The 25,475-nt window shown below is 44.3% G+C and overlaps 1 protein-coding gene across 4 annotated transcripts in view; it reads left to right on the plus strand.

The window, feature by feature from the left end:
* The window catches only part of LOC115117121 (phosphoprotein associated with glycosphingolipid-enriched microdomains 1-like), a 111,279-nt gene extending 88,858 nt beyond the window's left edge, over positions 1–22,421 (plus strand). For 3 of the 4 annotated variants that reach the window (XM_065020246.1, XM_065020245.1, XM_065020244.1), the window contains 8 exons: positions 1,219–1,268; positions 5,072–5,304; positions 6,625–6,676; positions 10,390–10,492; positions 11,274–11,461; positions 11,596–12,090; positions 16,857–16,916; positions 17,540–22,421. In XM_065020246.1, the coding sequence (XP_064876318.1) occupies positions 5,138–5,304; positions 6,625–6,676; positions 10,390–10,492; positions 11,274–11,461; positions 11,596–12,090; positions 16,857–16,916; positions 17,540–17,878 (1,404 nt within the window). In that variant the 5' untranslated portion in view covers positions 1,219–1,268; positions 5,072–5,137 and the 3' untranslated portion in view covers positions 17,879–22,421. The remainder of the gene's footprint in view (positions 1–1,218; positions 1,269–5,071; positions 5,305–6,624; positions 6,677–10,389; positions 10,493–11,273; positions 11,462–11,595; positions 12,091–16,856; positions 16,917–17,539) is intronic. The other variant, XM_065020247.1, reaches the window with a different exon arrangement.
* The last annotated feature ends 3,054 nt before the right edge of the window (positions 22,422–25,475 follow it).

Below are 25,475 nucleotides of genomic sequence, written 5' to 3' on the forward strand. Positions count from 1 at the left end.
TGTATTTGTGGTCCTGGTGACTGGACCTTTTTTTGGAACACCATTATTTTGGTCTTACTGAGATTTACTGTCAGGGCCCAGGTCTGACAGAATCTGTGCATAAGATCTAGGTGCTGCTGTAGGCCCTCCTTGGTTGGTGACAGAAGCACCAGATCATCAGCAAATCATCTCTCTCTCTCTCTCTCTCTCTCTCTCTCTCTCTCTCTCTCTCTCTCTCTCTCTCTCTCTCTCTCTCTCTCTCTCTCTCTCTCTTTCGGTGGCTCAGCGAGTGTTGCTGCTGGGATTATTTAGCCTCACACGGAGGTCCAGAAGGGTGTCGTTTCCACAGTGAAAAACTAAAGAATGGAGCCAAGTCTGGTGTTTATTCAGGGGTGTACTGGGTGGACTGGGAAGAAGATGAGATGGAAGAGTTATTCTGCTTATCTTATTGATTGGTTTTCCAAAAAGATATGAATTCTTTGTTGTTTTACGATTTTATAGCAAAAAGTGTGATGAGAGTTATTACTATGGACTAGGGAAGGAGATGAGAGTTATTTCTATGGACTAGGGAAGGAGATGAGAGTTATTATGGACTAGGGAAGGAGATGAGAGTTATTATTATGGACTAGGGAAGGAGATGAGAGTTACTATGGACTAGGGAAGGAGATGAGAGTTATTATGGACTAGGGAAGGAGATGAGAGTTATTATGGACTAGGGAAGGAGATGAGAGTTACTATGGACTAGGGAAAGAGATGAGAGTTATGATTATGGACTAGGGAAGGAGATGAGAGTTATTATTATGGACTAGGGAAGGAGATGAGAGTTATTATTATGGACTAGGGAAGGAGATGAGAGTTATGATTATGGACTAGGGAAGGAGATGAGAGTTATTATTATGGACTAGGGAAGGAGATGAGAGTTATTATTATGGACTAGGGAAGGAGATGAGAGTTATTATTATGGACTAGGGAAGGTTATTATTATGGACTAGGGAAGGAGATGAGAGTTATTATTATGGACTAGGGAAGGAGATGAGAGTTATTACTATGGACTAGGGAAGGAGATGAGAGTTATTATTATGGACTAGGGAAGGAGATGAGAGTTATTATTATGGACTAGGGAAGGAGATGAGAGTTGTCTATATACCCCACCCTGCTATAGGTTCTGCAGTGCTCTACTCTACACCACCACGCTACTTCCCACAGTTAGTAACTCCTCTCTCTCTCTCCTCTCTGCAGGCAAGGACGAGCTACTGAATAACCACAGCCTGAGTCAACAAGGTATCAAGGTAAGGTTCTGTTCACCGTCTGCTTGAACTGTAACTCACAGGACAGATTCTCACTCTGGGACTGAGGGTCAAATAGAGTGCGGTGTAAATAGAGTGGTGTGTACATAGAGTGGAGTGTGTAAATAGAGTGGAGTGTGTAAATAGAGTGGGGTGTGTAAATAGAGTGGAGTGTGTAAATAGAGAGTGGAGTGTGTAAATAGAGTGGAGTATGTAAATAGAGTGGAGTGTGTAAATAGAGTGGAGTGTGTAAATAGAGTGGAGTATGTAAATAGAGAGTGGAGTGTGTAAATAGAGTGGAGTGTGTAAATAGAGGGGGTGTAAATAGAGGGGAGTATGTAAATAGAGGGGGTGTAAATAGAGTAGAGTGTGTAAATAGAGTGGAGTATGTAAATAGAGGGGGTGTAAATAGAGTGGAGTGTGTAAATAGAGAGTGGGGTATGTAAATAGAGAGTGGGGTATGTAAATAGAGAGTGGAGTGTGTAAATAGAGTGGAGTGTGTAAATAGAGTAGAGTGTGTAAATAGAGGGGGGGTGTAAATAGAGTGGAGTGTGTAAATAGAGTAGAGTGTGTAAATAGAGGGGGGTGTAAATAGAGTGGAGTGTGTAAATAGAGAGTGGAGTGTGTAAATAGAGTGGAGTGTGTAAATAGAGTAGAGTGTGTAAATAGAGGGGGTGTAAATAGAGTGGAGTGTGTAAATAGAGTGGAGTATGTAAATAGAGAGTGGAGTGTGTAAATAGAGTGGGGTGTGTAAATAGAGTGGAGTGTGTAAATAGAGTGGAGTGTGTAAATAGAGTGGGGTGTGTAAATAGAGTGGAGTGTGTAAATAGAGTAGAGTGTGTAAATAGAGTAGAGTGTGTAAATAGAGGGGGGGTGTAAATAGAGTGGAGTGTGTAAATAGAGAGTGGAGTGTGTAAATAGAGTGGAGTATGTAAATAGAGAGTGGAGTGTGTAAATAGAGTAGAGTGGGTAAATAGAGGGGGGTGTAAATAGAGTGGAGTGTGTAAATAGAGTGGAGTATGTAAATAGAGAGTGGAGTGTGTAAATAGAGTGGAGTGTGTAAATAGAGTGGAGTATGTAAATAGAGAGTGGAGTGTGTAAATAGAGTGGGGTGTGTAAATAGAGTGGAGTGTGTAAATAGAGTGGAGTATGTAAATAGAGAGTGGAGTGTGTAAATAGAGTGGAGTGTGTAAATAGAGAGTGGGGTGTGTAAATAGAGAGTGGAGTGTGTAAATAGAGTGGAGTGTGTAAATAGAGTGGAGTGTGTAAATAGAGTGGAGTGTGTAAATAGAGAGTGGAGTGTGTAAATAGAGAGTGGAGTGTGTAAATAGAGAGTGGGGTATGTAAATAGAGTGGAGTGTGTAAATAGAGTGGAGTGTGTAAATAGAGAGTGGGGTATGTAAATAGAGTGGAGTGTGTAAATAGAGTGGAGTGTGTAAATAGAGTGGAGTGTGTAAATAGAGTGGAGTGTGTAAATGGGTGGAGTGTGTAAACAGCTTATGTATAGTATGTTTGTTTCCGTTGGTCCTTGGTATGCATCACCTCTCAACCCGTGTCATTAGTTCACACCACTGAGCTGCTGATGTTGACAGAAGCTTGGGTGGTTTTCACTCTGCTACTGGGTGTACTTTCACACTGTGTGTGTGTTGTTTCTGTTACACAATGCTGGCCTGAACTTACTGTAGTTCTCGCAGCTCCCACGCTCCACAACTACATTTGCATAGGATCAGAGCAGAGTGCCACCCAAGTCATAGACTGTTCTCTCTGCTACCGCACGGCAAGCAGTACTGATGCACCAAGTCTGAAACCAACAGGACCCTGAACAGCTTCAACCCCCAAGCCATAAGACTGATAAATAATTAACCAATTAGCTACCTGGACTTATTATCTATCCTGTTGCCTAGTCACTCTATCCCAACCTATATGAACAAATCTACCTCAATGACCTCGTTACGCCTGCATATCGACTCAGTACTGGTACCCCTGCATATCAACTCAGTACTGGTACCCCTGCACATCGACTCAGCACTGGTACCCCTGCACAACGACTCAGTACTGGTACCCCTGCACAACGACTCAGTACTGGTACCCCTGCACATCGACTCGGTACTGGTACCCCTGCACAACGACTCGGTACTGGTACCCCTGCACAACGACTCAGTACTGGTACCCCTACACAACGACTCAGTACTGGTATCCCTACATATCAACTCAGTACTGGTACCCCTGCATATCGACTCAGTACTGGTATCCCTGCACAACGACTCAGTACTGGTACCCCTGCATATCAACTCAGTACTGGTACCCCTGCACATTGACTCAGTACTGGTACCCAGCATATCGACCCGGTACTGGTACCTCGTGTATATTGCCAAGTTATCGTTACTCATTGTGTTATTATTTTTCTATTATTTCTCTTGTTTTCTGTCTGTGTTGTTAGGAAAGGCCTGTCAGTAAGCATTTCACTGTTATTCTACACCTGTTGTCAATGAAGCATGTGACAAATAACATTTGATTTGATATGTTTGGCTCTGTCTCAGTGACAAAATAAGGCCATACACTGTCCGATGTCCTCTTCCTCCCTGTTCTGTCACTGCTGTCTGATTGACTGATTGAAAAGGGAAGGTTAGTTAGACTGCAATCAGACTAGTAGTAGTGCCAGTAATGAACTACCCAGCCTTTATCCTGTCTCTGAGGCCCTTACTCCTTTTATTCTCTTTCTCTCTGTCCCTTATTGTCTTTTTCTTTCTTTCTCTCTCTGTCACTCACTCACTCACTCACTCACTCACTCACTCACTCACTCACTCACTCACTCACTCACTCACTCACTCACTCACTCACTCACTCACTCACTCACTCACTCACTCACACACACACACACACACACACACACACACACACACACACACACACACACATACACTTGCGTGCGCTGATATGAACACATACACACACAGAGAGAGAGAGAGAGAGAGAGAGAGAGAAAGGGAGAGAGAGAAAGGGAGAGAGAGAAAGAGAGAGAGAGAAAGGGAGAGAGAGAAAGGGACGCAGTGCCCAGTCCTCAGCAACACTTTGGGCTGCCAGCCATCTGATTGCAATCTGCCCATTCAGTTTGTGGAGGTTGGGCACACCCTCTCTGGCCAAAAATAACTCAGGATAGAAGCATAACTGAATTCAGCCTAACCCTCTTGGACAGCTTTCAGGCATGTATAGCTTACCTGGGGAGGTTACTTATTACATGCGCAAGACGCATGTTCTGTAGTATTCTCTGAGTGGGTAGACTGCAGCAGATCTGGAGCATATAGACAGAATATGACCCTGAATGTCTGCATTGCAGTCTGTGTCTGCACTGGCCTGCCCCCTTGTGGCTTGTTTAAAACACTGCACTACATTGCATTTGTATTGCATGAAATCTAGGCAGATCTGTATTGGCACAAGAGTAACATATTTCAGTGCTATATGATTCATTAATATCCACTGTAATGATATATGAGATTGTCTTCCATTGGGTCAGAGGATGAGTTGATGATTTGGAAAGTGGCAATATCATTCATTGTACTCTACTACCGTATATCTTTTTAGAATAGACTTGTCTAGTCCTGGCAGAACACTGCATAATACTGTTCCTGTTCTGTCTGTCTGTCTGTCTGTCTGTCTGTCTGTCTGTCTGTCTGTCTGTCTGTCTGTCTGTCTGTCTGTCTGTCTGTCTGTCTGTCTGTCTCTGTCTCTGTCTCTGTCTCTGTCTCTCTCTCTCTCTCTCTCTCTCTCTCTCTCTCTCTCTCTCTCTCTCTCTCTCATTCATATAGTTACCATCCTAGGGTGTCTGTGTGATGCCCCCTACTAGCGGGTCCCCTCCCAGTGTGTGATGCATCATGGCTCCAGTGCTGAGTGGCTTGTGGGAACTGGGGGTCGTGGGGTCAGGGGACGCCACGGCGACGTCCTTAGGCAATGTGCAGCTGGTCCTAGTGGGCACCCTGATGACCATCTCTGTCTTCTTGCTGCTCTCAATGCTACTGCTGCTGTGTGCAGGCTGCCAGGGGTGAGTGGGACACACACACACACACACAGACACACACACACACACAGACACAGACACATACACACACACATTCAATAAAATGTCAGATAAAAACATAAATAATGTTACTGTCATTGTACTTATGTTATATTTATTCTGTACTGTTGATTTACTTCTAACAGATTTAGTTTATTTATCACATTCTTACTTTGGTACCGATAGATAGACCAGCACAATTGTGTGTCTGTATAATAGACTACATTATTACATTATTACAGTCTGTATAATAGACATTATTACATTATTACAGTCTGTATAATAGACTACATTATTACAGTCTGTATAATAGACTACATTATTACAGTCTGTATAATAGACTACATTATTACATTATTACAGTCTGTATAATAGACTACATTATTACATTATTACAGTCTATAAAATAGACTACATTATTACAGTCTGTATAATAGACTACATTATTACAGTCTGTATAATAGACTACATTATTAAAGTCTGTATAATAGACTACATTATTACAGTCTGCATAATAGACTACATTATTACATTATTACAGTCTGTATAATAGACTACATTATTACAGTCTGTATAATAGACTGTATTATTAGTCTGTATAATAGACTGTATTATTAGTCTGTATAATAGACTGTATTATTAGTCTGTATAATGGACTACAAATGTACAGTCTGTATAATAGACTACATTATTACAGTCTGTATAATAGACTACATTATTACAGTCTGTATAATAGACTACATTATTACAGTCTATAAAATAGACTACATTATTACAGTCTGTATAATAGACTACATTATTACAGTCTATAAAATAGACTACATTATTACAGTCTGTAAAATAGACTACATTATTACAGTCTGTATAATAGACTACATTATTAGTCTGTATAATAGACTGTATTATTAGTCTGTATAATAGACTACATTATTACAGTCTGTATAATAGACTACAAATTACAGTCTTTATTACATTATTACAGTCTGTATAATAGACTACATTATTAGTCTGTATAATAGACTGTATTATTAGTCTGTATAATGGACTACAAATGTACAGTCTGTATAATAGACTACATTATTACATTATTACAGTCTGTATAATAGACTACATTATTAAAGTCTGTATAATAGACTACATTATTACATTATTACAGTCTGTATAATAGACTACATTATTAAAGTCTGTATAATAGACTATATTGTTAAAGTTTGTAAATGCTTTAGCCCAGAGTCAATACATCAACTCAAAAGGCAGACAAAGTTTTAATCAACATCTCCCTGCTTCATCCTTCTTCTTCTCCAGGCCAAAGAAATCAAATTGCCGCCCAGTGGCCCACGAGAACCTCATGAATGGAGTGAGTCTGACTGGACTAAACAGATCTGCCACTTCCTTCACTTAAAACAGCCTTACTTAGTCTGCTGTGTCTGTCCCTGAAAATAACTCTTCTGTCAGACGCTCCTCTCAACACTTCAGTGAGACTGTTGAAAACTTTAGTCAATAAAAACAAGGAACAGAAACTGTCAGAGACAACTTGTCTAACGAGCAGAAGGATTGGTCTCTGACTTAGAATCCTGCAGAGGAGAGAATAGCTGTGAGTTGTGAGTATAAGATGCAGCCCTTAGTGCAGAACGGGATGGAGGGAGTCTATTGGATGGATGACCCAGGTCAAGAGTTCAGAGGTCAGCATTATCCAGGAAAGAATGGACAGAAGGGCGACATGCATTCCAGAGGGGGGAAGGAGTATTAGTATAATGTGATGAATGCAGCCAAAATATTTACTCCCTCTACGCACTTACGCACACACGCACGCACACACACACACACACACACACACACACACGCACGCACACACACATGCACGCACGCACGCACACGCACACACACACACATTAGCCCCTGTGTGGGAGAGTCCTCATGATGTGATCATGGAGTGTGTCTAGTTGTAAATGAGGCTTGGGATCTCTGCCAGCTCTGTGATTGACAGGTCTCAGCGGCACACACACACACACATAAAGACACACATACATACACACTGTGTGCGCTGGTCTGGAATCAGCACCAGGGACGTATCATTGCGCTGATTCTGTTGAAAAATGTTTCTTAAACGAAAGCAAACTGAATGAAACGGGCGAGGGACCTACCTGCATTTGTCCAGTAGAAACCCTTGTTTTAGTTGCAAACCATTTTGAAACTGTTTGGACTAATGATTGCACCCCAGATGTGAAGAATTTGTTCCACTTCGGTCTGCAGTATCTTCATATAAACTGAAATGTTCTCAGAGAAGAATCAGTATTTTCAGAACCACAATATTTTATTCACCTTTTATTTCACCACTTCATAGTTTATAGTTTATTTAGTTTATAGTTTATTTAGTTTATAATTTATGTTTATTTCAATGGGATTCTGAATGTACATTGTGATTTATCGCACTATCCCCAGCCATTCCATGATAATGAAGATCATAATGAGCATTAGCTTTGGTAAAGACTAAATTACACTCACAAGTTGTGTTTAAGTGAGATAAATAGCTCTCTTTAGAAAGACACTGACATCGTCCTTACATTCTAATTACTTGCTGTCACACACACAAACACTCGTTGCTCAAACCCCCTGGGGACGTGGCAACCTTTTTTATCTCATACTTACAGTATCTGGAGAGTAACATTTAGACCGTAGGGTCGGGCCTCGCCTGTGAAGTTATGGAGGAGGACTTCACTTTAACCACAGACTGGCAGGTTGAATTGGGTCTTTGTCTTCTCCTCAGCAGACTGACCCCTTGAGTCTCTAGTCTATAAGAATGCCATCGGATTCAGTCATTATCAGACACAGCCACCAGGTGGTGGTGTAGATCTAATGGTTAGTCCTCTCTGTCCTTTGGTTTTTATGTCAGTGAGGTGCCTGACAAACAATGTAAAGACCTGCAGTGTGGCTCAATGCCCATTTCTCCCATCACAATGTGCTGATGTTCATGGGAATTGAGGTGTAATTGTGTAAAGGTATTATATTTGACCACAGCCTCTCAGAATGAGGAGTAGGATGCCACTGATCTAATGTAGAGTACTAGTCAAAAGTGTGGACACACCTACTCGTTCAAGGGTTTTTCTTTATCTGTACTATTCTATACATTGTAGAATAATAGTGAAGACATCAAAACTATGAAATAACACATATGGAATCATGTAGTAACCAAAAAAGTGTTAAACAAAATATTTTTCATATTCTTCAAAGTAGCCACCCTTTGCACTGATGACAGCTTTGCAAACTCTTGGCATTCTCTCAACCAGCTTCATGAGGTAGTCACCTGGAATGCATTTCAATTAACAGGTGGGCCATGTTAAAAGTTAATTTGTGGAATTTATTTTCTACTTAATGTGTTTGAGCCAATCAGTTGTGTTTTGACAAGGTAGGATGGGTATACAGAAGATAGCCCTATTTGGTAAAAGACCGAGTCCATATTATGACAAGAACAGCTCAAATAAGCAAAGAGAAATGACAATCCATCAGTACTTTAAGACATGAAGGTCAGTCAATCTGGAACATTTCAAGTGCAGTCTCAAAAACCATCAAGCGCTATGATGAAACTGGCTGTCATGAGGACCGCCATAGGAAAGGAAGACCCAGAGTTACCTCTGCTACAGTATGTGAACGGATGATCTCTGCATGTGTGGTTCCCACCGTGAAGCATGGAGGAGGAAGTGTGATGGTGTAGAGGTGCTTTGCTGGTGAAACTCTGTAATTTATTTAGAATTCAAGGCACACTTAACCAGCATTACTACCACAGCATTCTGTAGCGATATGCCATCCCATCTGGTTTGCACTTAGTGGGACTATCATTTGTTTCTTCAAGTGCAGTCTCAAAAACCATTCAGCTCTATGATGAAACTGGCTCTCATGAGGACGGCCACAGGAATGGAAGACCCAGAGTTACGTCTGCTGCTGAGGATAAGTTCATTAGAGTTACCAGCCTCAGGTTTCAGCCCAAATAAATGCTTCACAGAGTTCAAGTACAGACAGATCTAAACATCAACTATTCAGAGGAGTCTGCATGAATCAGGAATTCAGGGTCGAATTGCTGCAAAGAAACCACTACTAAAGGACACCAATAATAATAAGAGACTTGCTTGGGCCAAGAAACACGAGCAATGGACATTAGACCGTTGGAAATCATTAGACCGTTGGAAGTCCAAATTTGAGATTTTTGGTTCCAGCCGCCGTGTCTTTGTGAGACGCAGAGTGAACGGATGATCTCTGCATGTGTGGTTCCCATCGTGAAGCATGGAGGAGGAGGTGTGATGGTGTGGGAATGCTTTTCTGGTGACACTGTCTGTAATTTATTTACAATTCAAGGCGCACTTAACCAGCATGGTTACCACAGCATTCTGCAGAAATATGTAATTTCATCTGGTTTGCTCTTAGTGGGACTATCATTTGTTTTTCAATAGGACAATGACCCAACACACCACCAGGCTGGGTAAGGGCTATTTGACCAAGAAAGAGAGTGATGGAGTGATGCATCAGATTACCTGGCCTCCACAATCACCCGACCTCAACCCAATTGAGATGGTTTGGGATGAGTTGGACCGGAAAGTGTAGGAAAAGCAGCCAACAAGTGCTCAGCATATGTGGGAACTCCTTCAAGACTGTTGTAAAAACATTCCAGGTGAATCTTGTTGAGAGAATGCCAAGAGTGTGCAAAGCTGTCATCAAGGCAAAGGGTGGCTACTTTGAAGTATCTCAAATATATGTTGATATGTTTAACACTTTTTTGGTTACTACATGATTCCATATGTGTTATTTCATGGTGTTGATGTTTTCACTATTATTCTACAATGTAGAAAATAGTACAAATAAAGAAATACCCTTGAATGAGTAGGTGTCTAAACTTTTGACTGGTACTATATATGTAATGTATATGACTTCACTTATCCAAAGTGACTTATCGTACAGCGTGTGGATATATTTGTAGTATGTGTATTTACTGAACCACACAGGGTAAAACTGATCCTAGACCTGTGTTTATAATAAGCCACATATCCCCATCCTAACCCAGTCTTTGTCGTTCTATAGGTGTCTGAGAGAGAGACATTTACCGGTAGTCAGTCTGTGGACAGCCCAGGGACTGACCTATTGGTGAGCAGCTCACACAACGGCCCACTAACCAGTGGTACAGGTAAACACACACACACACACACACACACACACGACGACCGCTTCTGCTTCTGTTGTTTATTGTTTGTTGTCATTTCATTCATGACTTTTTCAAATAGTGTAATATTCATTAGGCATACAGACCATCTACATTTAGCCTATTCTTTACTTGACTTACTTGGCTATTCCTTTTGATTTCCACACCTGTGGCAGTCTAATCCAGGAGCCATGTTCCACTTACGGTCTGGTAACAGATATGTGTTGTCGCCCGCTCCCCTGTTGGTCGCCATGCCAAATGTTAGGCCCGCTGGCATGACAACCAATGTTAAAGGAGTTTAACAAGGTACAAATTAGATCTGTGAACGAACAGGCTAACTAGTCCAAATTGTCCACTGCAGCTTTCAAAGATGCAATGTTGTTGTTTAAGATTGAGGCTCCCCATACTCAAACTCTCTCTCTCTCTGTTAACCCAGCATAACCACCCACACACATCATCTCTTTTCCCTTTGTCGTGTCCAATTCAATCCAACCCAACTCAACTCAACAAAATTCAATTCAATTCAATCCAACTCAACTCAACAAAATTCAATTCAATTCAATCCAACTCAACTCAACTCAACAAAATTCAATTCAATTCAATTCAATCCAACTCAACTCAACAAAATTCAATTCAATTCAATTCAATCCAACTCAACTCAACTCAACAAAATTCAATCCAACCCAACTCAACTCAACTCAACAAAATTCAATTCAATTCAATTGAACTCAACTCAACTCAAATGTATTCATCCATCGTCCCCCAGTGTTGACAGACACCCAGGACATTAGTCCCCAGCCCTCTGAGGAGATGCTGTCCAGTCAGTCCGAGCTGCGGAGCTCCAAGTGTCCCCAGGACCGCGAGCTGCCCAGCATCCCACCCAACAGCACCCTGGAGGGGATGGGATGTTCCAGCGGACCCCTTCTCCCTCCCTCTGGAGACGGCACCTACGAGGTATTAGGGATTTGTTGTTGTTTGTTGTTGATGTTATTATGTATTTATTTTACTTGTGTTTGTACGGTTGTACTGTATGGACCCAGGAAGACTAGTCCTAATGTAGTGACGGCTGTCTTAATCAACTAAACTAGGTGGTGAAGGAGAGAGGTGGCGACCTAACGGCGTCCCGGGATGTGAGCGTTGAAGACTCCCTGTACGAGACGGTCAAAGAGCTGAAGGACCATCCAGGGAGCCTGGCTGCAGGTCTCCTCAACGGAGACGGTACTACGTCCCCCCTCAGCCCTGATGACAATGACATTTCCCACCACAACCACCTCCCACCTCCCAACAACCCTCCAGCCCTCCACAACGGCCACCTCAGCCCTGGCTCCCCAGAGCGGGGGCCCCTGTGCGCGGGAGTGGAGTACGCCTCGGTGGATCTGAACAAGAAGAGCCGTTACAGTGCAGACCTGGAGGCCAGGCGCTCAGCCACCATCACTGCTGCTGTGAGCCCCATAGAGGAGCCCGAGGAGGAGGACAGACCCCCGCCTGTACCTGACAAGGTGCTGGATGAGAACGACAACCAGCCTACCATGATGGACGCAGGAGCGGTGGTGGTACTGGGGGCCGCGCTGCAAAACGGAGAGGTGAGGATCGTGTTTATCTATGTTTGTGAAGGAGAAATACAGTACTTACACAGTAGAAAGACAGCTCAACTGATTCCTGACTAGATGTGTTGATTCAGCTGTGAGTTAGATTTAGAGTTAGAGTAGAAAGTTAGAGTAGAAAGCAGAACAATGGGAAGATCGTCTCTCCGTCTCTCTGTGTCTGATCGGCATTATGAGGTAGAGAGAAAGAGCAGGGAGAGAGAGAGAAAGAGCAGAGAGAGGAAGAGAGAGAGCGAAGGAAGAGATGGAGATGGAGAGACAGAGAGAGAGAGAGAGAGAGTGAACAGTGCCATAAAAATGAAGAGGAGGAGAATAGGTTGAAGAGTTGTAGTACTGGAGTCCGGTCCCAAGACCTCATATTGAGACCACATATTGAGACCACATATTGAGACCACATATTGAGACCACATATTGAGACCACAGATTGAGACCACATATTGAGACCACATATTGAGACCACAGATTGAGACCACATATTGAGACCACATATTGAGTGTCTTGGTCTTGTCTTTTAGCAGGGGAGACTGGGGGAAGGGTTTGTGAGTCGCACGCTGTCTAAGGGGAGACTGGGGGAAGGGTTTGTGAGTCGCACGCTGTCTAAGGGGAGACTGGGGGAAGGGTTTGTGAGTCGCACGCTGTCTAAGGGGAGACTGGGGGAAGGGTTTGTGAGTCGCACGCTGTCTAAGGGGAGATGGGGGAAGGGTTTGTGAGTCGCACGCTGTCTAAGGGGAGACGGGGGAAGGGTTTGTGAGTCGCACGCTGTCTAAGGGGAGACGGGGGAAGGGTTTGTGAGTCGCACGCTGTCTAAGGGGAGACGGGGGGAAGGGTTTGTGAGTCGCATGCTGTCTAAGGGGAGACTGGGGGAAGGGTTTGTGAGTCGCACGCTGTCTAAGGGGAGACTGGGGGAAGGGTTTGTGAGTCGCACGCTGTCTAAGGGGAGACTGGGGGAAGGGTTTGTGAGTCGCACACTGTCTAAGGGGAGACGGGGGGAAGGGTTTGTGAGTCGCACGCTGTCTAAGGGGAGACTGGGGGAAGGGTTTGTGAGTCGCACGCTGTCTAAGGGGAGACTGGGGGAAGGGTTTGTGAGTCGCACGCTGTCTAAGGGGAGACTGGGGGAAGGGTTTGTGAGTCGCACACTGTCTAAGGGGAGACGGAGGGAAGGGTTTGTGAGTCGCACGCTGTCTAAGGGGAGACGGGGGAAAGGGTTTGTGAGTCACACGCTGTCTAAGGGGAGACTGGGGGAAGGGTTTGTGAGTCGCACGCTGTCTAAGGGGAGACGGGGGGAAGGGTTTGTGAGTCGCACGCTGTCTAAGGGGAGACGGGGGGAAGGGTTTGTGAGTCAGTACTTTGGCTACTAGTACGTACCTTTTAGACCTTCTGTTTTGGGTTGTGTCAATGTGTAGTTCTTACATGCATAATCTATGAGAAGAAGTACTGTCTTACCTCAATTAGCTACGAAATCCCTAGTTTGAAAGCGACTGTTTTCTGCAAACTGTGCAGCACCATTTTCCCTACATTTACCCCCTCGGAGTACCAGAGAAAATCTTTAACACAGAAACACCGTACATGTTGAGCTCTTATTATGGTGCGATCTGACAAAATTACAAACATGATCTTGAATTGGACTCTCATTGTTCTGGTCTCTGTTTGACTTGGACTTGTCCCCTTTCGCCAGTGTCCTGGACCAGCTCCAGCCGTCCAGCCAATCAGCTAATCAGTAGTAAAAATGTTGAAGCTCCAACCGTCCAGCCAATCAGCTAAAGTAGTAAAAATGTTGAAGCTCCAACCGTCCAGCCAATCAGCAGTAAAAATGTTGACGCTCCAGTCATCCAGCCAATCAGCTAATCATTAATAACATCCTCTGATGAAATATTGAACCAACCACGGGGCTGTGCTGGACTGGGCTACCTACACTCCCAAAGCCTGTTCCGTCCTCCAGTGTCATAATCTGGAGTCAGCATTAATTCTGTTCTTCGACCTCTCGACCCCACTTTGCCTTTTACACGTATGACACACGTATGAACTGAATCACTTGGATACACACTTGCAGACACCCTGAGGCTGATTTAAGGTTTAACTCGTAACGTTCTTTATCCTCTGTTACGGTGCGTCGGTGTGACTGGGGTTGGCTGGTGATTTGTCTTGTCAGACTGACAGGGTAATGCGTGTGGTAATGCATGCAAAGCAGTGTGGAGAGGAAAGGAGGAGGGGATGAGAAGGGAGATGAGATGAGGAGAGGGGAAAAGCCTGGTGAGATCCAGCTGCCTACCGTCAGTCTGACAGACCTGGCAGAGATGAAGGATGACGCTCGGTGTGTGTGTGTGTGTGCGTGTGCGTGTGTGTGTGTGTGTGTGTGTGTGTGTTTAAGTCTGCTGGGTTCTCCCTCAGTTAGACCCTCAGCAAACACACACACACATGATTTTGCTTTGTTCAACACTCTGCAATCTGCTCTTCCGCTCTGTAACACAGCTATTGAGCCATAATAACCAGAAATGACTCTGTTCTGTTGTCTGGAATAATTTGACTTTGCGTCTCCCGTGGCCTTAGAAGCTTTTGATTTACACAGAGGAAATGTAATTGACCTTGCCAGTCACAAGTGTGGCGCTCACAAGGGGCCATTCCCTTAGATAAACTGCTATTCAGCATGTCAACAGGAGAGTTGTCTGTCAGCAAAGGGATAGAGGTTGATTATTTTTTAGTGTACCCATGTGAAACCTAACCACACACATTCTCTGGCTGACTGACTGACACATTGGCATGTTGTTCCTGACTACAACCAGGAATTGTTCCAGTATATACAGTATATACAGTATATACATATGATATGAGTAATGTAAGATATGTAAACATGATTAAAGTGGCATTATTTAAAGTGGCATTGTTTAAAGTGGCTAGTGATCCATTTATTAAAGTGGCCAGTGATTGGGTCTCAGTGTAGGCAGCAGCCTCTCTGAGTTAGTGATAGAAGCTGTTTTTCAAGTCTCTCTGTCCCAGCTTTGATGCACCTGTACTGACCTCGCCTTCTGGATGATAGCAGGGTGAACAGGCAGTGGCTTGGATGGTTGTTGTGCTTGATGATCTTTTTGGCCTTCCTGTGACATCGGGTGCTGTAAGTGTCATGGAGGGCAGGTAGGTTGCCCCCGGTGATGCGTTGTGCAGACTGCACCACCCTCTGGAGAGCCCTGCGGTTGAGGACGGTGCAGTTGCCGTACCAGGCGGTGATACAGCCCGACAGGATGCTTTCAAAAGTTTATCAGGGTTTTGGGTGACAAGCCACATTTCTTCAGCCTCCTGAGGTTGAAGAGGCGCTGTTGCACCTCCTTCACCAATTCAGTTTGTCTGTCTGAGCATGAAAGTGACTTGACAAAGAACAACTCTGGTCCCTAGTTTTCAGCTATAGTATGGTCAGGAAAAATGACCTGACGGCCATATCTAGGAACCAGTCTTCTTCTGGTCAAGTGGTGTAGTCAGGAACCATTCCTGGTTGTAGTCAGGAACAACTCCTGGTTGTAGTCAGGAACAACTCCTGGTTGTAGTCAGGAACAACTCCTGGTTGTAGTCGGGAACAACTCCTGGTTGTAGTCGGGAACAACTCCTGGTTGTTGTCGGGAACAACTCCTGGTTGTAGTCGGGAACAACTCCTGGTTGTTGTCGGGAACAATTCATGGTTGTAGTCAGGAACAACTCCTGGTTGTTGTCGGGAACAACTCCTGGTTGTAGTCGGGAACAACTCCTGGTTGTAGTCGGGAACAACTCCTGGTTGTAGTCGGGAACAACTCCTGGTTGTAGTCGGGAACAACTCCTGGTTGTTGTCGGGAACAACTCCTGGTTGTAGTCGGGAACAACTCCTGGTTGTAGTCGGGAACAACTCCTGGTTGTTGTCGGGAACAACTCCTGGTTGTAGTCGGGAACAACTCCTGGTTGTAGTCGGGAACAACTCCTGGTTGTAGTCAGGAACAACTCCTGGTTGTTGTCGGGAACAACTCCTGGTTGTAGTCGGGAACAACTCCTGGTTGTAGTCAGGAACAACTCCTGGTTGTTGTCGGGAACAACTCCTGGTTGTAGTCAGGAACAACTCCTGGTTGTTGTCGGGAACAATTCCTGGTTATAGTCAGGAACAACTCCTGGTTGTTGTCAGGAACAACTCCTGGTTGTTGTCAGGAACAACTCCTGGTTGTAGTCAGGAACAACTCCTGGTTGTTGTCAGGAACAACTCCTTTTTGTAGTCAGGAACAACTCCTGGTTGTAGTCGGGAACAACTCCTGGTTGTTGTCAGGAACAACTCCTGGTTGTAGTCTGGAACAACTCCTGGTTGTAGTCTGGAACAACTCCTGGTTGTTGTCGGGAACAACTCCTGGTTGTAGTCGGGAACAACTCCTGGTTGTAGTCGGGAACAACTCCTGGTTGTAGTCGGGAACAACTCCTGGTTGTAGTCGGGAACAACTCCTGGTTGTTGTCGGGAACAACTCCTGGTTGTAGTCGGGAACAACTCCTGGTTGTAGTCAGGAACAACTCTGGTTGTAGTCAGGAACAACTCCTGGTTGTAGTCGGGAACAACTCCTGGTTGTAGTCGGGAACAACTCCTGGTTGTAGTTGGGAACAACTCCTGGTTGTTGTCGGGAACAACTCCTGGTTGTAGTCGGGAAGTACTGTATGCACAACCACAACACAGCACATTGTTTTTATGTTGAGTGTTAATGAGCGGGAAAGTATGAATGTGAGTTTTTGTTTTCTTCTCTATACAGTTAGACTTTCCGCTGTCTACCTCACCGGGGCGAGACAACCCTGTGGTGTCAGAGAGCGAGGTAAGATGGTGGCTCTCCGCTGAACTCCCTATCCTGTTCTCATTCCCCTATTGATGCTTATAAAGTATATGGATCACTTGTAACAGAGATGTCAGGCTCACTGTGACCTCACCTGGTTATTAGATATGTCAGGCTCACTGTGACCTCACCTGGTTATTAAATATGTCAGCCTCACTGTGACCTCACCTGGTTATTAGATATGTCAGGCTCACTGTGACCTCACCTGGTTATTAGATATGTCAGGCTCACTGTGACCTCACCTGGTTATTAGATATGTCAGCCTCACTGTGACCTCACCTGGTTATTAGATATGTCAGCCTCACTTTGACCTCACCTGGTTATTAGATATGTCAGGCTCACTGTGACCTCACCTGGTTATTATGATATGTCAGGCTCACTGTGACCTCACCTGGTTATTATATATGTCAGGCTCACTGTGACCTCACCTGGTTATTAGATATGTCAGCCTCACTGTGACCTCATCTGGTTATTAAATATGTCAGCCTCACTGTGACCTCACCTGGTTATTAGATATGTCAGCCTCACTGTGACCTCATCTAAATAAATCAAAGGCCTTTGATGTTCACACTGATGCCCCCCCCCCCCTCTCTCTCTCTCTCCAGCTGTCAGACATGTACTCCACGGTGGGGAAGCCAGGTCTAGATGTGGAGGAGAAGGAGAGTGACTACAGCAGCATTGCTGATATCAAGGGTCTGGTCCCCGAGTATTCCTCCAGTGATCTCTACGCTACCGTCAGGGACATCTACCCCCAGCCCAGAGAGGGGGAGTCAGACCCCCAGGGACCCCCCACAGAGAGCATCGAGCCTGGCTACGAGATCATCCACATCCCTAAGACTGGCAGTGGAGAGGACTTGGGGCTGGGGAACCAGGTTCAGGAGCCAGACTATGAGAGTGTAGGTGAGCTGGCACTGGGGTTGAACAGGGAGAGCTCCCGTCTCTGACTGCCTATGGACCCTAAAGCCTGAGTCTCTGGGGCCTCACCCTCCACCCCAGCCATTAACCTCACTCCTAGCCTCACCCTCAACCCCAGCCATTATCTCACTCCTAGCCTCACCCTCCACCCCAGCCATTAACCTCACTCCTAGCCTCACCCTCAACCCCAGCCATTATCTCACTCCTAGCCTCACCCTCCACCCCAGCCATTAACCTCACTCCTAGTCTCACCCTCCACCCCAGCCATTAACCTCACTCCTAGCCTCACTCTCAACCCCAGCCATTATCTAACCCTCCACCCCAGCCATTAACCTCACTCCTAGCCTCACCCTCAACCCCAGCCATTATCTCACTCCTAGCCTCACCCTCCAACCCAGCCATTAACCTAACTCCTAGCCTCACCCTCCACCCCAGCCATTAGCCTAACTCCTAGCCTCACCCTCAACCCCAGCCAGTAGCCTAACTCCTAGTCTCACCCTCAACCCCAGCCATTAGCCTAACTCCTAACCTCACCCTCAACCACAGCCATTATCCTAACTCCTAGTCTCACCCTCAACCCCAGCCATTAGCCTAACTCCTAGTCTCACCCTCAACCCCAGCCATTAGCCTAACTCCTAGTCTCACCCTCAACCACAGCCATTAGCCTAACTCCTAGTCTCACCCTCAACCCCAGCCATTAGCCTAACTCCTAGTCTCACCCTCAACCCAAGCCATTAGCCTAACTCCTAGTCTCACCCTCAACCCCAGCCATTAGCCTAACTCCTAGTCTCACCCTCAACCACAGCCATTAGCCTCACTCCTAGTCTCACCCTCAACTCCAGCCATTAGCCTAACTCCTAGTCTCACCCTCAACCCAAGCCATTAGCCTAACTCCTAGTCTCACCCTCAACCCCAGCCATTAGCCTAACTCCTAGTCTCACCCTCAACCACAGCCATTAGCCTCACTCCTAGTCTCACCCTCAACCCCAGCCATTAGCCTAACTCCTAGTCTCACCCTCAACCACAGCCATTAGCCTAACTCCTAGTCTCACCCTCAACCCCAGCCATTAGCCTAACTCCTAGTCTCACCCTCAACCCAAGCCATTAGCCTAACTCCTAGTCTCACCCTCAACCCCAGCCATTAGCCTAACTCCTAGTCTCACCCTCAACCACAGCCATTAGCCTCACTCCTAGTCTCACCCTCAACCCCAGCCATTAGCCTAACTCCTAGTCTCACCCTCAACCACAGCCATTAGCCTTACTCCTAGTCTCACCCTCAACTCCAGCCATTAGCCTAACTCCTAGTCTCACCCTCAACCCCAGCCATTAGCCTAACTCCTAGTCTCACCCTCAACCCCAGCCATTAACCTCACTCCTAGCCTCACCCTCAACCCCAGCCATTAGCCTAACTCCTAACCTCACCCTCACCCTCAACCTAAACCATTAACCTCACTCCTAGCCTCACCCTCAACCCCAGCCATTAGCCTAACTCTTAGCCTCACCCACAACCAGCAGCCCTGATGTGAGGGACACCACCACATGGTTCTGAACTACAACCTTCAACCCTACCATCTATCACCAATTCAGGGTTTCCGCTCACTGCCCCCTCAGTGCAGTTTGGGTGCGCCCCCCGCCCAAGGTTATCTGATTGAACTATAATCTTAACTAGCCCTCGTCCATTCATGGTGCCCTTAAATGACTGAACTATGAAATCACCGTCCATTGTCAAGTTGTTGGCCTCCGCCCTCTTTGTTATCATCGACTGCTGTCAATGTGATTATCCATCACCATCATAAACCCTTTATCAGACTACAGAGTGATCCATTCCTAGGCATTTATAACCAGTCATTACTAATTGAGTTAATGTTATGAGGCTGGTGACAAGCTGACTGGCCAGTTCCATTTGTCAGTGCCTTTTGATTGAAAACCACTTAGTCTTTGTGCCATAATGTCGTTCTATAAAGGTATGAGTTTAAAGGTTTCCCCACAATGTAGTGGCACTTTTTACATCATCCGTTCTTCCTTCCTATGTGCCCCGTTTCATTCAGAACTTCATGAGAGATATGAGAGATATGATAGATATGATAGATATGAGAGATCTGAGAGATATGAGAGATATGAGAGATGTGAGAGATGTGAGAGATATGGTAGATATGAGAGATGTGAGAGATGTGAGAGATATGGTAGATATGAGAGATGTGAGAGATATGATAGATATGAGAGATCTGAGAGATGTGATAGATATGAGAGATGTGAGACATATGATAGATATGAGAGATGTGAGAGATATGGTAGATATGAGAGATATGAGAGATATGAGAGATGTGAGATATGTGTACTTACATACTATTGAAACAATAAGTAGCAGCAAGTCAGGCATCTAAACTCAAAATAGAACGGCTAGTTTTAGTTTCTAAAGCATTTTAAAAACATTTCACATTGTCAACCGTTTGATCAAATTCCTATTTATTTCAAGATGATGGATCATTGTGTGATTTAAAGGATATCAGGAAGGGCGTTTGTTTATGAGGGAAACTTTAAGAGCTTTTGTTCTGTACATGGGATAAAGAGAAGAAGAAGTAGGTTGCCGTGGTAATAAAGTAGTAGTCAAGGTACTCATAAATGATTGTGACTTTTAAAAAAGGACTTATTTGTTCAAAAACAAGACAAACAATGGTGAGACCATATCTATCAATGTTGTGATTTCTTCTTAAAATCTTGTGAGAATTGTTCAACTCAGTTGTTTTACTTTTTTATATTTCTTCACAGGATTCAAAATGTATTTAAAATACTTGTATTCTCTCAATGTGACAATATGCAACAGCAAACCTGTGTGTGTTAATGCATCTGATTTGATGAAGGTGTATATTATGTGTTTGAATGGAGTGTTTATGTTTCTGCTTACCCTAATGTATGGTCTGTATTAATATGTTAGAAAATTATTCTAAAGCACAAAGTGTCAAAAAACGTTATGGTACAGCTTGTGTACAGAGCTTATAGCAGCTTCATCCTAAATACACTGAGTGGACAAAACATTAGGACCACCTTCCTAATATTGAGTTAAACCCCTTTTTAACCTCAGAACAGCCTCAATTCGTCGGGGCATGGACTCTATAAGGTGGGTGGTGGACCATTCTTGATACACACAGGAAACTGTTGAGCGTGAAAAACCCAGCAGCGTTGCAGTTCTTGACACAAACAGGTGTGTCTGGCACCTACTACCATATCCTGTTCAAAGGCACCTACTACCATACCCCGTTCAAAGGCACCTACTACCATATCCCGTTCAAAGGCACGTACATTTTTTGTCTTGCACATTCACCCTCATAATAGCACACGTTCTGTACACAATCCATGTCTCAAGTGTCTCGAGGCTTAAAAATCCTTCTTTAACCCGTCTCCTCCCCTTCATCTACACTGATTGAAGTGGATTTAACAAGTTACATCAATAAGGGGCTTTAACCTGTCTCCTCCCCTTCATCTACACTGATTGAAGTGCATTAAACAAGTTACATCAATAAGGGGCTTTAACCTGTCTCCTCCTTCATCTTCATCTACACTGATTGAAGTGCATTAAACAAGTTACATCAATAAGGGGCTTTAACCTGTCTCCTCCCCTTCATCTACACTGATTGAAGTGCATTAAACAAGTTACATCAATAAGGGGCTTTAACCTGTCTCCTCCCCTTCATCTACACTGATTGAAGTGCATTAAACAAGTTACATCAATAAGGGGCTTTAACCTGTCTCCTCCCCTTCATCTACACTGATTGAAGTGGATACAATAAGGGATCATAGCTTTCACCTGGTCAGTCTGTCATGGAAAGAGCAGGTGTTTCTAATGTTTTGTTCACTCAGTATATTTACCCCTTCATGGGCACAATATGAATATTTTAACTAGCACTATTACAGCAGCATGTGACGACATGCCAACCGAGGCCTGTATATAGTTAGAGAACTATTTTATCCATTTATTACACAGTTATTGTATGAATTTGCGAATGGTAAAGTATATTTTGTGGTATGTATGACTGTGATGTGGACTGGTTTATAGTGGCTATGAAACCACCTACAGTGCAGTAAGTCCACGGTGTCATTTGAAGGGTATTCAATAGGACAAGTCTGCCCCTCACTCGGACTGTGACCCAACTATTGTTGCTAAGATACCGTTTGTGATTGAATGGTGTTTTGGGTTCTGTATTCTGTTTAAGTACCAGGACACCGACGCATTGGTTATTTTGTTCTTTCATCTTATTAATATGGTACATTGTGGTGTTTTAAAGCTTTTTAAAACATGAAGGTTGAAGCTGCTACTTTTTTTTTTTTTTTAAGAACAGAAAATGAATTAATGTCTGAATGAATATTGTTGTGTGGTGTTTATTTTCAGACTAAGCGAGTAAATTCTGACTGTGAATAACTAGCTATTGCATTGATGATATCTACGTTCGACAGGAAAACACTGATATTAGCCTATTTTCCATCCCATTTCTCTGTTATCTCAATATTGGACATTATTGTTGTACGCAGAGTGAGTGAGTGCATATTTCATTAAACATGTTTGAGTTTGTATAAGCTTGTTGACGACAAATCCAGCACCCAGGTTGACTGATATTAGATTCATGAATGATATTCAATAAGAAGAGAAAGGACTGACCCCTTTAAATTAGCCACAATTGATAAATGTGCATTAAAGATGATATACATTTCAGTAAGAGAGAAAAGCAGGTGCCTTCCCAACACACTACATTTACACACATTTTATAGAGTAATTGTCTTTGTGATTAACTTGAATGAAATAACATGATACATGGTCTTCCGTCCAGATTCCAGATGAGCTCATGTAGCAGGGGAATGACAGCATTAAAACATAATAGTGTCGCTAGAAAGGCCATAACAAAAGGTCTGTCAGAGAGGAGCGTTAGTGCCGAATCTCAAAACCAGCGCTACCAAACACACACACACACGCTCTGATAGGGGAGTGGGTTAGGGGAGGTGGGGGTAGTAATCGAGCCCACTCTAATAATGAGACATAGCAACCTCTCATTCAGTCCACTCTAATAATGAGACATAGCAACCTCTCATTCAGCCCACTCTAATAATGAGACATAGCAACCTCTCATTCAGCCCACTCTAATAATGAGACATAGCAACCTCTCATTCAGCCCACTCTAATAATGAGATATAGCAACCTTCTCATTCAGCCCACTCTAATAATGAGACATAGCAACCTCTCATTCAGCCCACTCTAATAATGAGACATAGCAACCTCTCATTCAGCCCACTCTAATAATGAGATATAGCAACCTTCTCATTCAGCCCACTCTAATAATGAGACATAGCAACCTCTCATTCAGCCCACTCTAATAATGAGATATAGCAACCTCTCATTCAGCCCACTCTAATAATGAGATATAGCAACCTTCTCATTCAGCCCACTCTAATAATGAGACATAGCAACCTCTCATTCAGCCCACTCTAATAATGAGACATAGCAACCTCTCATTCAGCCCACTCTAATAATGAGACATAGCAACCTCTCATTCAGCCCATAATGAGACTAATAATGAGACAGCAACCTCTCATTCAGTCCACTCTAATAATGAGACATAGCAACCTCTCATTCAGCCCACTCTAATAATGAGATATAGCAACCTTCTCATTCAGCCCACTCTAATAATGAGACATAACAACCTCTCATTCAGCCCACTCTAATAATGAGACATAGCAACCTCTCATTCAGCCCACTCTAATAATGAGACATAGCAACCTCTCATTCAGCCCACTCTAATAATGAGATATAGCACCTTCTCATTCAGCCCACTCTAATAATGAGACATAGCACCTTCTCATTCAGCCCACTCTAATGAGGCATGGCACCCTCTCATTCAGCCCACTCTAATAATGAGACATAGCAACCTCTCATTCAGCCCACTCTAATGAGACATAGCAACCTCTCATTCAGCCCACTCTAATGAGACATAGCAACCTCTCATTCAGCCCACTCTAATGAGACATAGCAACCTCTCATTCAGCCCACTCTAATGAGGCATGGCACCCTCTCATTCAGCCCACTCTAATAATGAGACATAGCAACCTCTCATTCAGCCCACTCTAATGAGACATAGCAACCTCTCATTCAGCCCACTCTAATAATGAGGCATAGCAACCTCTCATTCAGCCCACTCTAATAATGAGACATAGCACCTTCTCATTCAGCCCACTCTAATAATGAGACATAGCAACCTCTCATTCAGCCCACTCTAATGAGACATAGCAACCTTTCATTCAGCCCACTCTAATAATGAAGCATAGCAACCTCTCATTCAGCCCACTCTAATAATGAGACATAGCAACCTCTCATTCAGCCCACTCTAATGAGGCATGGCACCCTCTCATTCAGCCCACTCTAATAATGAGACATAGCAACCTTCTCATTCAGCCCACTCTAATAATGAGGTATAGCAACCTCTCATTCAGCCCACTCTAATGAGGCATGGCACCCTCTCATTCAGCCCACTCTAATAATGAAGCATAGCAACCTCTCATTCAGCCCACTCTAATAATGAGGCATAGCACCCTCTCATTCAGCTCACTCTTAATGAGACATAGCACCCTCTCATTCAGCCCACTCTAATGAGACATAGCAACCTCTCATTCAGCTCACTCTAATAATGAGGCATAGCACCCTCTCATTCAGCCCACTGTAATAATGAGGCATAGCACAATCTCATTCAGCCCACTCTAATAATGAGGCATGGCACCCTCTCATTCAGCCCACTGTAATAATGAGGCATAGCACAATCTCATTCAGCCCACTGTAATAATGAGGCATGGCACACTCTCATTCAGCCCACTCTAATAATGAGGCATGGCACCCTCTCATTCAGCCCACTGTAATAATGAGGCATGGCACCCTCTCATTCAGCCCACTCTAATAATGAGGCATGGCACCCTCTCATTCAGCCCACTGTAATAATGAGACAATGCACCCTCTCATTCAGCCCACTGTAATAATGAGACAATGCACCCTCTCATTCAGCCCACTGTAATAATGAGGCATGGCACCCTCTCATTCAGCCCACTGTAATAATGAGGCATGGCACCCTCTCATTCAGCCCACTGTAATAATGAGACAATGCACCCTCTCATTCAGCCCACTGTAATAATGAGGCATGGCACCCTCTCATTCAGCCCACTGTAATAATGAGGCATGGCACCCTCTCATTCAGCCCACTGTAATAATGAGACAATGCACCCTCTCATTCAGCCCACTGTAATAATGAGACAATGCACCCTCTCATTCAGCCCACTGTAATAATGAGACAATGCACCCTCTCATTCAGCCCACTGTAATAATGAGACAATGCACCCTCTCATTCAGCCCACTGTAATAATGAGGCATGGCACCCTCTCATTCAGCCCACTGTAATAATGAGGCATGGCACCCTCTCATTCAGCCCACTGTAATAATGAGACAATGCACCCTCTCATTCAGCCCACTGTAATAATGAGGCATGGCACCCTCTCATTCAGCCCACTGTAATAATGAGACAATGCACCCTCTCATTCAGCCCACTGTAATAATGAGGCATGGCACCCTCTCATTCAGCCCACTGTAATAATGAG

This window comes from Oncorhynchus nerka, linkage group LG7 (assembly GCF_034236695.1).
Source record: "Oncorhynchus nerka isolate Pitt River linkage group LG7, Oner_Uvic_2.0, whole genome shotgun sequence".
NCBI lineage: Eukaryota > Metazoa > Chordata > Actinopteri > Salmoniformes > Salmonidae > Oncorhynchus > Oncorhynchus nerka.